Below are 18,090 nucleotides of genomic sequence, written 5' to 3' on the forward strand. Positions count from 1 at the left end.
TTTGCTCACTGTTTTTATCGATTACCGTGGCGTAATGCATCAGGAGTTCTTGCCACATGGTCGTACGATCAATAATGAGTATTTTGCCACATGGTTCTACGGTCAATAAGGAGTATTAGAGCTGAGACCAAAAAAAGCACGCTAAGTTCGATCAAAATGCCAAGGTTTTGCTCACTGTTTTCTTCGATTACCGTGGCGTAGTCATCAGGAGTTCTTGCAACATGGTCGTACTGTCAATAAGAAGTATTATCTTGAAGTTATGCGCCGCTTTCGAGACGCAATACGAGGAAACGTCCGGTATTGTGGAAAAACAATTCATGGCATTTGTCTCGCGATAATGCATCTGCTCTCTCATCACGGCTTGTTCGTAATTTTTTGGACAAAAACAATACCGCAATCATGCATCAGCTACCGTATTTACCAGATTCAGCCCCCTGAGACTTTTTCTGTTTTCGAGATAGAAAATACCCATGAAAGGACGGCGTCTTGTGAAGATTGAGGAGATAAAAAGCGAATTGGTTATAGAGCTCAAGGACATACCAAAACTGATTTGAAGGTTGGAAAAAACGCTAGCAAAAGTGTATTATATCTGACGGGGACTACTTTGTAGGACACGAAATACAAATTGACGAAAAATTATTTTTTGGAAAATTAAAATTAAGTTAATTTTTGGAAAAGACCTCGTACGTCCATCGTTAACGTTTAGACTCATTAAGTCGACAACAATGCAATTTCAGATTACGAGCGACTGGCTGAGTTCGGCACTGGTGTTACCGATTTCCTTTCCACAGTTTTTCACTCCATTCGTCCACAAAAAATAACAACAATTGTTTACCATCCACGTCGGCGAACATCGAGTATACGTTAATAAATAACGTCTTACGCAAGTCATGGTCACTTAAATGAGAAAGTGCCTAGCACTTTTGTCCGTGACCGTTTGCTGATTATGATATATTCGTTTTAAAAACAATTCGCTCGTTTTCCCGAAACACGTTCGCGACACTTTCAACTCGATTTCAGCGTTGCAATTTCATTACGAGCAACAAATTAAATAGGTTACTTTCGAGGTTATCGAAGTCAAGATTGCACTTTATTCATATTCAAATTCAGGTCAGTGAACGGAGATCTCGGAAATAGGTTCGAATGATGCGCAACAAACAATAGCGATTTTTTGATACTCGACACTAATGAGACTAATTATTATTCGGCGATTAATTCAGAAACGAAAGAAAATTGCGAAGTAAAGTAATTATTTCTTGTTAGATTTTACATTGACAACATATTTATAAAGATTTACACATGGCTTAAAAAAAACAAAAATGATAATGATGTGATCCCCCTCCTCCACACAGGCAGATCATTTTGCCTCGTAAGATGTATTTTATTTGTTCACTGTTCATTTCTATATGTACATGTATATTTACTGCGAACAATATTAAGAAAGTGAATAAATACATATTATTATTATTATTATTGCGTGATTTTTCTTTAAATTGTATTTACACAGCCGAAGCTTATGTGATCAGAGCAGGCATTTTCAACTGCTACAATTCTTATACTTGGGCACAACAAAATCCTCATTCTATTATGTAGCAGAGAAGTCAAGTGTGGATTCAGTGTGCGGGTAGGTGTTTTCAGGGGTGGAATTATCGGCCAGTTCATTTATAATGGCACTTTCACATCTCAGAGGTAGGCATTTAAGGCAAAATATTGAACCACTTATTGATGATATGCTACTAAATTTATTAATAATTGGACCAACCAAGGACCCAACCGTTGGCCGGCTAGGTCACCGGAACTAACGCCTATGGACTTTTACCTCTGGGCGAAGTTGAAAAATCTTATTTTTTATTTGCCGACCAATTCTAGATAGAAATTGGAAGCGGCAGTGATGCTTCTCTCATTCCTATTAACTATATTAGACAAAAAAACGTTCAGAAAAGGTGTTGCCTGTGTGTGTAGGAGAGGATGATTACCAACATTTGATGGCTACTACTGAGCAATTTATTTCTGTTTTATCGCCGCTTCGTCCAAAGTATATTACTAGAAATCATAAAAAAATATCTTCAACGGAATGGTTACTCCAAAGTGATGGTGGAACAGACTTTGGCTAAACTTCATTCCCTAGTACTTTCCTACGTTAGAGGATTGCCGAAAAGGATAAGAATTTGGTCCAAGTACAACATCAGAACCTGCTGATATCCCATGGAGGAACACTGGTTCAAAAGGAAGTTCAAAGAGGCTGCATATATGTTGTCCAACGACGCATTCAGTCAAGCTAGCGTAGAGATGCGCAACATATGAAAACCTGTAATCAAGCGGAAAACGGTCATCTCCCGCTAAAAACCAATGCAGCGTAGAGAGGGAAGAAGGGGATAGGTGAAAGCGCTCGATGGACCTATAAATACTCATCTCTTGGAGGAATCAGTCCAGTTATCACCAGAAGACGATTGTGGATACTAACAATCGAAACGTCGTGCAGTAACTTGGTTTGAAATGTTTTTTAATGTTTCAATTAAATTTTTAATTTTTTCCTATTTTCATTCTGTTTTATTTCTTTTCACTCTGTGATCATTTTTTATTTTGCATCTTGATTATTTTATTCGTTTTAATGTATTTCATTCATATTTCAAGATTTGCTCAATACAATTGATATTTCAGCTATTAATTTCTATTTTATTTGTTCTTTCACAGACTTCGAATCACAGAATCATATTTGACAATGGAAGTCCGAACTAATGAAATCCACTATCCACTAGAGGGGATAACACTTATGATGCTCACTGTATAAAATATACGTTTGGCATATCAACAATCAAGTGAATTCTGAACTTCCCTTTTCTGTGAGAATACATAAATTTGAACTCAACAATCATTATTTACAGTTCACTAATGAACTATAATTTGCACCTGTTGCATTACTGGCGCCCAACGTGAGGCTCGAATTCATGACCCTGAGAATAAGAGTCTCGTGCTTTACGGAGTGAGCTAGCCAAGCGCCAATTAATAAACTGAATGTTGAGTTCAGCAGATGTCTTTCCCAGACAAGGACTATGATTGTGAAAGAGAGGGCGTCGGTAGGACCTCACATCATAAGAGTAGGTTATAAGTTCGTGGGTCTATTCGACTCTCAATTTCAATTAAGTTCAGCTTCTTTACGATGCCGGTTATTTTATTTAATAAATGATCATTCGGGGTCAGATGGCGAGAGCGTAAGCGCCAACTCATACAGAACGAGGCGCTGACGTGGTCCAGACGTATGCCTCACTTGAAAGCAAATAGAGATGTATCCACTGTTTTCAGACAGTCCAAGTCTCTTCATATGATTATTCAGGTGTCCTTATTGGAGTACATGAAGACTTGATTTCTTCAACAATTAATCTATCGGATTCTAACTTTCCCACGCTCAAACTGATTGATATAGTTGTTGTTGAAATAACATCTGTATCTGTAGAGTAGGGAGGGTGAGTGTAAGCCCTCGCACTTAGGCCACATGTGACCCATTGTACCTACATCCTCCCGAGTTGTTCTCCTAGGTCGTCGTCCATCCTGTCCTTTCCAGGAAGGTGGACATGTCACTGGGAGACATCTCCTTTATATCGGCAGGTGTAGGCCAAGACTCGCCGAACACACACTATCTTATTGACGATAACTCCGGGCCCTCGCATAGGACATGCCTGACAGTCTCATCTTCCTGTTCACACATCCTGCATAGAGGTGTGTCCACTAGCCCCATATTGTGTAGGTGTTTTCTTAACTGACAGTGGCCAGTCTGAAATCCTACTGTTAGGCGTAGATTTTTCCTGGTCATCGCCAGATATTTCTTCGGCGCCAGCTTCCCAGGGTCGCCCAAGGTGATCCTGGCAAGGTTACATCTTTTGATTTCACCCGATCTCTTTAAAGATTGAGCATGGGTGTAATATTTGACTAGTTCCGCAATTGTCGAAGTCATCAGGCCGTGGGTGATACTGGGTCCTAAAATTCTTAGTCCAGCCGCTTCCTTGGCTAAAAAGTCGGCAATGCGATTACCTTTACTCCTGTCGTGCCCTTTAACCGACCTCAGGATAATGTTATTATCTACCGAGGCTTTGACTAAATCTTGGTGGCACTCTAGTGCTAGCCCTGAAGTAACACGCTGTCTGTTCAAGGCTAATAGTGCTTGTCTGCTATCAGTGCAGATTGTTATGTTTTTGCCAGAAATTATTTTCTTGGTTATTTCTTTTGTGGCGATTGAGATACCAGCCAGTTCTGTTTGGACCACGCTGGTATTTCTTCCCATTCCCCACTTAATCCTTAGGCTTAGTGATCTGGAGTACACTCCACATCCTAAGCCTTCTTTGGTTTTTGAGCCATCTGTATAAATCCGTATTGCATTTGTAGCATCTGACTCTGTGTTCTGCTTAATTTGTATTTTGTAGGGTTTATTGAACACAAACCTGGGTTCAATTGCATCACTTGTTGCCTGCAGCAGAGGTTGCGCAGTAAGCGCTTCCCGCCATAGGCCCAGGTTGAAATAACATTATTCACTGCTAAATGTTTACATAACCCCTCAGACTCCCTTAGCTGAAGATCTGGAATTACTACACATATTACATAATAGTGCAGTTCTCATTGTAGGATATTTTAATATTAGCGATTATGCTAGCTATCTTAATCATGGTACAACTAACTAATAGGGAACTTACTATTACCACTAACTTTTTACAAATCCTTGATCTATCTAAAAATAACTTTGTATATAATAAACTCAATAGACTTCTTGACCTGGTATTTTTTAATGGAAAGTGTCATGTGGAGAAATCAATGGATCCTTCCGTAGTCGAAGATCAGCAGCATCATGCCTTGGATATTACTTGTGTACTTGAGACGAAGGCTAACTACAAAAATAAAACGCATTCCTGTTTCCAGAATAATTATAATTTCAAAAGAGCCAACTATCCACGACTGTATAATCAAATATTTCATATTGACTGGACCTTCTTGGAAGTTCTTGATGACTCAGAAGATGCATCTACATATTTCTATGGAAAACTTTATAACGTTTTTGATCGCTGCTGTCCCAAGTATACAGTTGAATCCAAAAATAAATTTCCTCCTTGGTATAATAGAAGCATTATCAGAGACTTGCAGGATAAAAGCAGAATCTGGCGCAGCGTGAGTGTAATTTGCAGGCCCTTGAAGATTTCAAACACCTTCGGGCAAAAATAAAGCGTGATGTTGATGTGGCATACAAATATTCTTAGGTGAAACTGAGGAAGAAAAACATATCAATCCCAACAGATTTTACTCATTTATAAATAATACACGAGGTAGCTCCAAAATATCACAAGTACTGAATTTTGAAGGTCAATTGCTGGAGGAGCCCTCTAATATTGTAAACGGTTTTGCCAATCTTTTCAAACGATCGTATACCGTTTCTTCCCCTTTTCAACCAAACTCTGATATTGATAACAATCACTTTTTTGGTATATCAAGCTTCAGTGAAAACGAAGTATATGAGGAACTAAGGTCGCTCAAGCCTAAAAAGACCACTGGCCCAGATGACATTCCAGCTTTCATCCTAAAAGATTGTGCACTTGTGCTTGCTCGTCCTCTATGTATACCAATTAATATCTGCTTAAGATCGGCTAGAATACCAAGGATATGGATATCATCAAAAGTCTGTCCCATTTTCAAGAAAGAAGATAGACGAGACATTTCAAATTATCGGCCTATCTCTATCATTTGCAACTTTGCAAAGGTTCTTGAGATTCTGCTGGAGCGAGGTATAAGTATAAACCAACACGGTTTTATGAAAAATCGTTAAACGGTCACCATCTGACTGTAACCCAACATATTGCTGAATCTATTGACAATAGGACCCAAACTGATGTTATTTACACATACTTTTCTAAGACCTTCGACAGGCTTGACCATGGCATTCTACTTAACAAACTAGTAGCCTTTGGATTATCTCCTTCCTTAATTACACTCTTTCAGTCCTATCTACGGGATCGAAAACAATATGTTCAGCTCAATGGCTTCAAATCTACCGAATATAGTGCTTCTTCCGGTGTTCCACAAGGGTCAAATCTGGGACCGCTGCTCTTCAATATCTTCAATAACGATAATGCAGATGTTATAGAGGTATATTTCCTTTTGTATACTGATGATCTAAAACTATACTGCATCGTTGAGAATATATATGATTGTGTGAACCTCTCAGCAAACTTAGGACGGGTTGTAGAATGGTGTTATTTAAATAACTTGTCGCTAAACCCAGATAAATGTAAGGTAATATCCTACAGTTTAAAAACTAACATCTCGATCTTCGCTTTTTCAATAGAAAACGTTTCCCTGGTGAGACCAGAAACATTTACTGTTCCTGGCGTCACATTTAACACTGCACTAAATTAATAGGCATATCGATAATGTTGTAACCTCCTCCTGTCGTTTGTACGGACTAATTGCAAGTAACAAAAGTGATTTCAAAAAAACCTTCGACCTTGAAAACTCTATTATATGCTTTCATTAGATCAAAGTTAGAATATGAGTCAGTTGTGTGGAGCCCCTTTTATCAATATCATATAGATAGAATAGAAGCAATTCAACGACGATTTTTAAAACTGCAAAGCCTAAAAACTGATGGCATTTATCCTCCAATAGAAACAACCACTCTGAATTGCTACAAAAGTATAACTTTTTCAGTCTCGAAAAAAGCCGTGAATATTATAGTGTTGTGCTAACCTATATCATTATTAAAAGCATAGTTGACTGCCCGACATTACTGGAAAAGTTTAATATTTGCATTCCTAGAATATGTTCCAGATACCCGAGTACTTTCTATATAAATACAACTCGCACAAATGTTCTGGAGAGAGATCCACTTATCCTTAGATTCACTGAGGAACGCCCGGCGTTAATAACAACAGCCGCCGGTTAGTTTTTGGGGGTCCCCATGCAAAAATTCAGTTAGGAATAGTCATGACAAATCATTTTTTACCGATCGCGAAAGAATAGCACCCAAAGGCTAACTTTCGACCAAAAGAGGTGAGATGTCAATCTTGCTGAAGTGCCCATCAGTAAGTTGAGGACCGTTCAGAGAGCGGGGGTGGATGGAGTGGGGTAGTAGATTCTCCTCGCTAAATAGCAGGAAGCGGGAAGTCTCAGACTGAAAGCTGAAATGAGGCTCTGTTGGGCAGAGAGCCACCCGTTAACACCAGCGGGGGCGCCTCCCATTGACCTGTCGTGGGTCTATGAGGCGGCGCTTTACCTTGCGGACGTCTAGGGACTCAATATTGAAGTCTCATCCTGCTGATCCTCCCTTTTCCCTCACCAATCTTTTTCCCCTCCTTCTACCACTCCCGTATGTGGGAGAGATGTAAATATTGTAAATATTCTGTACAGTAGACCTTATATTTGACAAAGAGAAATGTATAATAAAGTATTTTTGATTTTGCTAAATAGCTGGGGTGGGAAGCTTCTAATTCAGGACACTCAACCCGGGAGGGGGGGTTCTGGAGAATTCTCCTATTCATACCATGTGTGAAGTTACAAACTCTGTTAGCGAAAATTTAGATATATTTAGTTGCAAACTGTCAGATATAAAATCCCACTTTCTGAAATAATTGTTTTGTCACCTATTATAAATATAAAATGTGTAGTGTTTGTGATGTATTTATTATACTCTGTTATTTCCTGTTCTGTAATGGGGAATGCTCCTCCTGACGAAAATCAAGTAGTTTTCATAAAAGAGCTCTAAAACAACGCATTTCAACTTTTTTCTTTGAAAAATTATTTAAATACTTAAAAAAAAAGGAATTCAAAATTTAAAGGGATTCGTTTCTATTTCACCATTTGGCAACATCGGTTATAGATAATAAAGGACAATGAATCTGTTACCTGTATGAGACAAACAAAGATGACATATTTCAGAGGCGTGCTGTTCTGTTTACTTATGTTCCGAGTCTTTCTGTGACATATGACATTTTGTGCACCTAACCTATCTTCCTCTATATAAATAAATAACAATACAACTGTTGTTCATGTGGCTTGTGGAGGTGGTATTGAACTAGAATTTATATTTTGTCTTAATTATTGATTCATAAAGACAATTTTCCTTTTTTAAAGTAGAATATCTAGGTACGTATACATTATTTCAACTTGATATACGCTGTTGCCAATATGTGAATTAGAAACAAATCCCTTTAAAAATTAAAACCCAACATTTGAAACATCAATTTGAATACTTTTCGAAGTGAATTTGAAAAACTTATGAATTGAACTCAACTTTATTTTGTTCAAACTTGCATTTGCTGAAATAACCCAAATTGAGGAACATTCCCGCTATGTCCTGTAGAATATTTTATTACAAATAAACAAATACATAATATGTAACAGTTTTAGTCCTACTCACTCTACGCCGGCAAAGATTATGTATGTAATTTTACACAAGTCACCAAAAACTATAAACTATACTGTAGCATACCTGTTCAGGTCCCGTGAATTTCTTGCCTTCCCTCACCATATTAGCGAGCCAAAAGGTCCGCCTGTACAGATTGAGTATGAGACACAGCGTCGTATCTGCAACCTCCTCGACGCCATACCCGGGCACGTTGCACACCGCGATGCCCAATTCGCCCGCCGCCTTTACATCGATATTGTCCACGCCGCTGCCGATGCGCACGATGATGCGCAGAGTCTTGAACTTCTCGAGATCCTCCTTGGTGAGGATGATGGTGTGCCACATGAGCGCACCGACCGCCTCGTTGAGCACCTTCTCGTGGATCTCGCTGGTGCTCTGCGCGTCGCAGAACGCGACCGTCGCGACGTCTTTAAGGATCGGCATCTCGATGGAGCAATCGCGACCGTCGAGCAGCGCGACCAGCGGCCGCGTCTGCATTGGCCCGTTGGAGATGGGACCGCGCGTTTCAAACCTAGGCCTTTTTGGCATCATTTTCCTCTTGTCCATTGATAGACCACCTGGCGTCGGACACTGGATAACGCACTCTCGTCGTCACACCGTCACAAGCACATCAGCACACCGCGCGCACCACCACACCACTCCGCACTGCTGCGCACTTTGCACGATTTAGTCGCCGCCCCCGAGAAGTACCTACTACTGCCTGGGATCGGTGCCGCCGGTGTTTCGATAAATCTGGCTGCCTGACTCGGCCCTTAGGTTACCTTTGGCGATTCAAAACGTGGTCCATCGTTAGACATGAAGACGACCTGAAATAGAAAAACAAATACGTTAAAGTCCATCCAATATTCGTTAAGGAAGATTCAATTCGAATAATTTACATGTAAATAATTGATTATAAATCTATACACATATATTTTTTGCGGAAATTACACTCAAACTCCCGATAAAACAAATGTCTGTACAGGAATATTAAAAATCATATTGTTGATCTCATATATCTATAGAAAAATCTTCGAAACATCATTCACCCACGGATTCAAGAAATTGTGGCCAGCAATCAAGATGAATGCGAAAATCCAGTTGTTTTCCCGTGGGTTGGGCTACCTATCGGGCGCGTCTCCAGGTGGCGGATAGGGGAACGGCCAGGGGACTGGAGGCCCCGTCCGGCAAGCCAATATGGCCTTACGGACGGGGTCGCCGGACTCCTGATCAGTGGCAGAAATGAGTAGGGCGAGAGGAACTAAAACTCCTCAAAAGTCTTTGCAAAACATGCCACCGTGGACTAGCCTACCCAAGCTAAGGTGTAAGGAATCGTGCCAACAACTGAATGGCCGCAGGGTGATATGTGGTTACGAACGATCCCCTTGGGGAACTGGACGAAACCTCATTGTAATCAGCCTACCTCTGGTAATGCGGGGCTTTGCCAGAAGAGACCAACTCTTTCCTTGCTACTCGTGGGAACACATATGTATGAAAAACACAAAAACAGAAACGACAAAAACAAAAACCAATCCCGAGGCTGGACAGAAGTGCTCATCTCAATCTATGGCGGTGGCTGGAGATGAACAGAAATGTCCACCCCCAATCTACCGCTTGAAATAAGGCTGGACATAGCAGATCACCATGTGATGTAATACAAAGGCTAAGGCGTAAGCGCATTTGCGGCGCCGAGGCCAAAAGAAGAAAGAGATCGAAAGCGGCAGGAGTGGCAGCAACTCCACCTCCAAGAGGAAGGGCACTTCCTGCGGCGGGCGCTAAGAGCTCCGCCTTGAATAAAGGCAAGGAACCGGCTGTCCCTACAGGAAAGCTCTCTAACTTGTGCACCTCCACGGAGGGAACCCCAAGAAGGCTGAAGAATCCACGCAACGACAGTAATGTCGCTGCACCTTCCAAAACCTTCGCGGAGGCTACCGTGGGACACCTCAAGGTTGCCAAAAAGAGAGTGTGTGTTCGGCGAGTTTTGGCCTACACCTGCCAATATAAAGATGTCCCCTAGTGACCTGTCCACCTTCCTGGAAAGGACAGGATGGACGATGACCAAGGAGAACAAATCTTCGGGAGGATGTACAATGGGTCACATTTGGCTCAAGTGTTGTGGGTCTACACTAACCCTCCCTACTCTACAGATACAGATCCTGTTGTTTTTCAACAAGTACGCGCGCCCTCACATTTTTTCAGGCCTGTAAGGGATTCGGTTGGATTAAACATGCCCGAACGAGGATTGTCAGGATTTTTCTCGATTTTTCCTTTGGGGATGTATCAAATCAAAAGTGCATGTTTCGCTAACCAAGTTAGCATCATCAGAAGATGTAAGCAGTTGATCTGGTAAGGGAAAAGTGTATTCAATAGATTCATTTCACGCCAAAGGTTCCAAAATTCTACCTATTACGTTGATCTGCTATAAATATATTTGGAGGGAACCTCAACATTGAATTATGCTGGTTTTGAAACATCTTCGAGATTTGTTTTAGTTTTTGAAATTTTTATTTCAAATTTCTTTCAAATTGAAAGGATAAATTTTGAATCTACGGAGAAGTTGCAAAGACTATCACAGACACTCCAAACCAGCGGTATCAAAATCGGCTAACCAATCAGATCGCACGCTTCTGCATTTCAGAACATCGTGGCGGGAGATTTGAATTTTCTTTAGACATAAATAATTCAAGCAGACGGACAACCAGGATCAGGCGTATCCCTCAACGAGACAGACCACCAGTCAGAAAACTAATTATCTTCACAAAAATGTTATTTGTGGCATGGATTATATAGGTTCTTCCAACAGAGACTCCTGAACTTTGACAATCGATAACGGCCATCTTGCTGAAGCTACATCTGTCAAATTAGTTGTCATTTATATTCTGTTTCGCCAAATCACCATGGATAGATAGATATATGCATTCAACACGTGCAAATAATAAAATTGTTCAATCAAAATGGATATTCTGTTCGGGCAACGTACCGCGCGCTTTTGCCAAATTTACGATCGCCATAATCGTCCTACCGAGATGATTATTCGGATTTTACTGATTCGATAAACGATCGACCAACACTCGTACGTTGATAAAAAGCAAGGGCTGTCGAAAAACATCGCCGCTGTCTGTGAGAGTGTGCAGGAGACCCACCGACCATTTCGAGGTTAACAGTAACATCAAATCCTATTCTATAATTTCTAATAACTCCGCAAGTTTCTCGAAAGTACTCGCAAATTCCACACTCGCAACAATACTATTTGTTCGGCGATTATCTGGACTTCGACAACGAAATCGGGCAAGTCGGGAATTTCGAAAGGCCAACGGGAATTACGGAAAGCCGAAAGCGAATCTGAAGTAGCAATTTCGAGATAACGCGTCATTATGAGAAAGTTTGTTATCATCAGCGGTCGGCGTACACAAACTCTCCAAACTCCGAAACCGGCTCGACGTTGCGCCAACAACAAAACGAAGATGACTATCGGGAGCAAACTCGCGTTAAACGGCTACAAAGTTTGGCAGAGGAGCGGAGACTTGCCGGCAATGAGGCGGTGGCTACTCGACCGCGGAGCGGCTCAACGAAGGGATTCCGTCAGTACGACAATGAACATCATTGTTCAGTTAGAATATTCTCATTTAGTTTTCGGCTATACTTGTAGAAAGGTACCACGTCAACAATATCTGAAACGATTTTTATTTACGGTGCGACGCGTAACTTTCACGAGACCGAACTACCGGTAGTGTACATATCAAAAAGCCCCCAGGTCATCCGTCCATTTCTGAAGAACAGCAAGTGCAAATAATTGGTGAAATGGTAGTAAATCCTTAACAGTCTACTTATTCCGTCGCGAATATTTGTGAGGTGTCTCCTTCTACTGTGCGGAGACTTTTGAAGAGGAATAGGTATCATCCATACAAAATTAATATGGTACACCAATTAACTGAAGATGACCCTGATCGAAGAACAAAATTCTGCGAAATCATGACGGAAACCATTGCAAGGCATCCTACCTATCTCCAGAATATTTGTTTTAGTGACGAATGCACCTTTTTTTCGGCAATGTTCACAGACAAAATTGCCGTTATTGGAGTGACACCCATCCTAACATTTTCCGGGAAACACATACCCAAAACCCAGAAAAAATTAACAATTGGGCAGGAATATTAGGAAACCATATTGTAGGACCACTATTTATTGATCAAAATTCAACAGGGAAACTGTATTTGAATATGCTGTTGACCCTCTCATCACTGGAATCGTAGAAGCTCCTAATGAATTCGATATGGATAGTGTATTCCAACAAGATGGAGCACCACCACATTACTCCAAGTAAGAAACTATTTGGATACTACTTGTCCCGGTCGTTGGATTGGCCGTCGAGGTCCTACAGAATGGCCAACCCGCTCGCCAGATTTGACACCTTTGGATTTTTTTATGGGGCTATATGAAGCAAAAGGTGAACAAAACTGAACCTGCTTCAATATTGGATGTACGGCAGAGAAATTTAATTTTTTTCCCAGATGGCGCCCAGTCGCCATCTTGAAAGTTTCATCTGCCAATTTCACTTCAAAATAAAGTATTTATGCATAAATTTCATTATCCCAAATTTCAAGTTTTTGAGTTGACCCATTCAAAAAATAAAAGGGGGGGGTATTAAATAAATGCACTGTATAAGTACAGCTACCGGACTGAGTCTTGGCAGGTGGAAAGAATCGTATCTGCGTTTCGGTGTATGAAAAAAAAAGGAATAGAAACTTTTGTCCTGAATTTGGATGTTTACTTGGTAGGTCGGTAGCCAAGCGGTTCGGCGTGGATGCTTTGTTCACTCACTCGAATTGACTGCCGTGTTGGTCGGTGGTTCAAGTCCTAGTCTGAACGATCGATCTTCACTTGCTATCGTCCAACCCGTGTTAGGAATCACACGTTAAAAGGTAAGACCTCGTTAATCCCTAGCTCGCACAAGTTTCGACTTCTGAGGGTTTTCGTTCGTAGGCATGCGACAGCTAGTTAACGGAAAAACAGATTTTAAACAGAATAATCTAACAGACTGATAACAGATTTCTACACATCTACTGCACATCTTGAGGGAGGGGCTTCTCGCCGGCCATGACTCAGTCCGGCAGCTAGTTTTGTGTAGTTCGTAAAATAACTAGGTCGGAAGAGCGATCTTATGAACGAACTATACGAACTATTTCGCAGACCCGTCACTCCTTAGTTCGTTAGTTCGACGGCACTGAGGCATGTTTTATTTTTTTTTATTTAATGTTTCTTAATTCTTTTCTGTGTCATCATTAGTAGATAGATAAATACAAATTAATATGTACTAGATAGGTACTAATTCCCAAGATTAAAAGTTGATTATTTACAAACAGGTATTGTCGTTTATTTTTACCAAAATACATTGTTGATCAACGCAAGCGAATAAGTAGTGAACGCGACTTGAAGTAGTGAACTAACGAACTAAAAGATCGAACTATATCACACCATATCACCATATCACAAGAACATACAGGTTTCTGGAACAAAGCTAACTCAACGTGACCTTATATACTATTTTATTAAGAAGAAGAACCAGGGTTTTAACATTGTGGGGAATCCAGCCAGTTATGCATTCTTGCGATACTACAGAAATCAATACATTTCTCAAAGGTTTATGTATTATCAAAAGGATTTATTAATGACAAATAATAATAATTTTCAGGTAAAACGCCATGATTCCCATTTCATCTTATGTAAACTATGAACAGCAGTGCATTAAGAAGCGCCTTCGTTTCTCTTTCCAACGTTCCCGGACTATAAACAATTTCTCCAAGTCGCAAAGCAAAGGAAGTAAGAATAATCCGACTGAATAACAAACAGTTATGAATGATGTTTCGAATGTTCGGAGGTATACACAGCTCCGCTGCGGCTAGGCAAGCCGCATTCCCGAACACATTCAGCAACTTTGTGCAATAATAGTTGCCAACTTTGGATGTTTGACTCGTCGTTGTGTATTTGAATTAATTTAACTGCATAGTCGTTACGAAGAGGAGAGCGAGGATAAGGACTCTTAACCGGAATATTATTTATGACTTGATGTTTAACTATGAGGAGTATATACTTTATACTTCTGTCTGTACCAAGCCATATCGGAATAGCAAATCGAAAACTAGTCTTATGGCTGTGGTGTGGCTTATGGCGTATATCATGCAAAGCCAAGCTTTATAAGTCTCGGCAGAAAAATTGGGCTCAGCTCCGGATACCTTGGACAACATTTTAGACGATTTAGACGCAAAAACACATAGTAGCAGTAGCGACAGTGATGCCAACTACGATCCAGGTACCAATGACCCTGAACTTTTCTCTCAATCAGACTTGAACGATTTAGTACGAGATCTGGTCCTCCCAAAGGACTCAGCAGAAGTTTTAGGGTCTATACTTAAAGAAAGACATATGTTAGCCTCCGGTATTTCATTTTCATGGTACCGATTTAGAGAAAGGGAATTTATTACTTTTTTTATACAAGTGGGTGACCTAGTTTTCTGCAACAATGTACCCGGCGTCATGGAAATGTTCAACATAACGTATGAACCAGAGAAATGGAGACTTTTCATCGATTCATCAAAAAGAAGTTTAAAAGCTGTACTTCTTCACAATGGGAACCAATATGCTTCTGTGCCTGTTGGACACTCAGTCCATTTGAAAGAATGCAACGAAAATCTTGAATTTGTTCTTAATAAGCTCAGCTACTCTAATCATAAGTGGACCATTTGTGGAGACTTGAAAGTTATTTCAATGTTACTAGGTCAACAAAGTGGTTACACTAAGTTTCCATGTTTCCTATGTGAATGGGATAGCCGTGACAGGAAACAACACTATGTCAAGCACGTGTAGCCAATAAGAAAGTGTCTTATTCCTGGAGTTGAAAATGTTGAAAACAAAATTTAGTGGATCCTAAAACATCTTACTTCAACTACTCCATATCAAATTGGGGCTAATGAAACTGTTTGTGAAATTGGGATTGTTTCAAGTATCTTTCTGAAAATTTTCCTGGTCTATACGAACCTGAACTAAAAGAAGGAGTCTTCGTTGGGCCTGATATGAGAAAACTTTTAAAAGATAAAAGCTTTGTCACTAAAATGGAAGTAAAGAAAAAAGGACTGGAATTCATTTAAACCTGTTATAACAGGCTTTCTTGGAAACAAAAAAAACCCAAACTACAAAACTTTGGTTGCTGAATTGATACAACTACAAAATGTTGGGCTGCAACATGAGTGTCAAAGTCCAATTCCTTCACTCACATCTGGACTACTTTCCAGAAAATCTAGGGGCTGTACGTGAGGAACAAGGAGAACGGTTCCATCAAGACATAAAAGAAATTGGAACGCAGATACCAAGGTCGGTGGAATGTTAACATGATGATGAACGTTAACTGTTGGATGTTAAAAAAGGAAAATTCACAAGAACACAACAGAAAAAGTACCAAAAGAAGCTTTGACGGAAAAAGAAAACGTTTTTACAAAGACTTATAATCACTTTGCAAACACTTGTGTATCACTATTATGCTCAGTATAGTTGTGTAGCATTGTTTTTTTGCTTTTACTTCATGTTGAATTAATAAAAATAAATCCACAATTCCTCGTTTTTTTTGTACTTTTTCAATTATATCATCCTTATTTTGTAGGCAAACACTTCGATAAGTTCTCCGCCTTGTGTCACTGATTCAAATGGTGCTTACTTGGATTGAATTGAATACGTATTCACATAAAAAAGGAACAAAAACTTCTATTTGGAATTCTATAGCGCCTCGAATATAATATAATATGATACATTCTGAATCACACTATATAAACATATAAAACATTATCCGCATCAAAATAGAAGATTATCTAACATACGACCTTTAATACCCTCCGGAGGGCACATCTCTAAACAACAAAAATCGATCTAGACAATCCATCAAAAGACCACCTAAGCAGGTGAACATGAAACGCCAGAAAAGATAACTTCCGCATTTCACGTGCCATATCGCAAAGTGCCATTTTACTCGAGATGCCTCTAGGCAAGATTCATGTTCTATGTAGTGAAGTGACGACGAAAACGAATATTGAACAATGGCGCTCAGAGTTTAATCAAATATGTGAACTACAAGGGTGGTCTGACAAGTTCCCGACCTCAACATTAAGATAGCAGCACTCGTAAATAAAAGCCAGCGAATTTCGTTGTTCATCAGTTGACCATAGTTTCACCCATTTGGGAAGCGCAGTTGTTATGTAATAGTCGTTTGAGTGTGTTGATGTGACTGTTTATATGAAAATGGACAAAATCGAGTATCGTGCTGTCATTAGAAATTTATCCTACGCAAATCAAAAAATATTTGTTGGATTCTGTGTATGAGGACTCTGCACTATCATTTATCACAGTGAAATTATGGCCAGCTGAGTTTAAACGTAGTCGTGGGAGCTTGGAAGATGAAAAACGTTCGGGACGTCTAAAAACTGCAACTACCGACGAAAACATCGCCAAAGTTCACCAAATGGTGCTGGACACCCAACGAATTAAAGTGAGAAAGATAACAGAGGTTGAACATGTCAAAAGAACGTGTTTGTCACATTAAATCAACATTCAGACATGAGAAAGCTAATCGCAAGTTGGACGCCACGTTTGCTCACGTTGTTCGAATGAACATTTCCCACGCTCTGTTGGCGCAGTTCAAGAGCAATATAGGCGAGTTTTGGCGCCGATTAATTACTATAGCTGAAACTTGAATACGTCATTATGCTATCGAAGCAATATGCTATCAGTGGACTTCAAAGAAACCCGGTTCCAAAAAAAAAGCAAAAACTGGTTTTCGGCTGGGAAGTGATGGCTGAAAAACGGCCACATTTGCAGAAAAAAATCCTGTTTCACCAAGACAACACACCGTCTCTCACCTTAACGGTCGCCATGCCGAAAATCTACGAATTACGGTTTGAACTGCTTGACCATCCGCCTTACTCGCCAAATCTAGCCCCAAGCGACTTTTTTGTTCCACACCTAAAAGTTGCGCTCGCAAGGCAAAGATTTTCGTAAAATAACACGTTGTGGATGCATTTATGACTTCTTCGAATCCCAAATGCGACAATTTTCTCGATTAACAAAGGCATCGAGATGAAAATCAGCCTAATCGTTTGGGATAATTTTGCTCTAAAAAGCAGCATCTACTTGTTGATGTTCAATAATCCATTAAACAAACTCTCTTCGCTGTGTATAAACATTAGGCTTCAATTATTGTATTTTATAAGCATGAAGACCCAGATCTTTATGAGTATACGCTGTAAAGAGCTTCTTGAATTTTGCAATTCTTGTCTGTCCACGACATCGAATTTGATGTTCCTCGATTTTCAGCAACACTGTCGATATTGATCTTGAAACGGCTTGTTTTTGGATTACCAGTGTCATCAGTGTTTCCAACTGATTCACTCAGCCTGAATAGAATTTTTCAATTAATCTCTTCACAGTTGATGATGAAAAAATACTATTTCGATCATATTGTGACAAAGAATTTACTGCCTTAAACAAATATCCAACAATATTTCAATATCACAAACCAATTTATTCACAACACTTAGCAACTAACGCTTAATTTATTTCCACTATTTGAATTACTTGTTTAACCGCTCGATTCACTTTCTGAACTTCACTGCCCTCTCTGGACGAGAAGCCGGACTTATATATCGGTAACGATCGTTCTAGAA

The 18,090-nt window shown here is 39.9% G+C and overlaps 1 protein-coding gene across 5 annotated transcripts in view; it reads right to left on the minus strand.

Moving 5' to 3' along the window:
- Positions 1 to 18,090, minus strand: part of CtBP (C-terminal Binding Protein) — a 122,034-nt gene that overhangs the window by 38,250 nt on the left and 65,694 nt on the right. For all 5 annotated transcript variants that reach the window (XM_023164295.2, XM_023164289.2, XM_023164290.2 and 2 more), the window contains exon 2: positions 8,468 to 9,210. In XM_023164295.2, coding sequence (XP_023020063.1) covers positions 8,468 to 8,950 — 483 coding nt within the window. In that variant the 5' untranslated portion in view covers positions 8,951 to 9,210. The remainder of the gene's footprint in view (positions 1 to 8,467; positions 9,211 to 18,090) is intronic.

The sequence above is a fragment of the Leptinotarsa decemlineata genome, unplaced genomic scaffold (genome assembly GCF_025532065.1).
Source record: "Leptinotarsa decemlineata unplaced genomic scaffold, Ldec_3_MD MMD2_P_RNA_scaffold_12, whole genome shotgun sequence".
Lineage (NCBI taxonomy): Eukaryota > Metazoa > Arthropoda > Insecta > Coleoptera > Chrysomelidae > Leptinotarsa > Leptinotarsa decemlineata.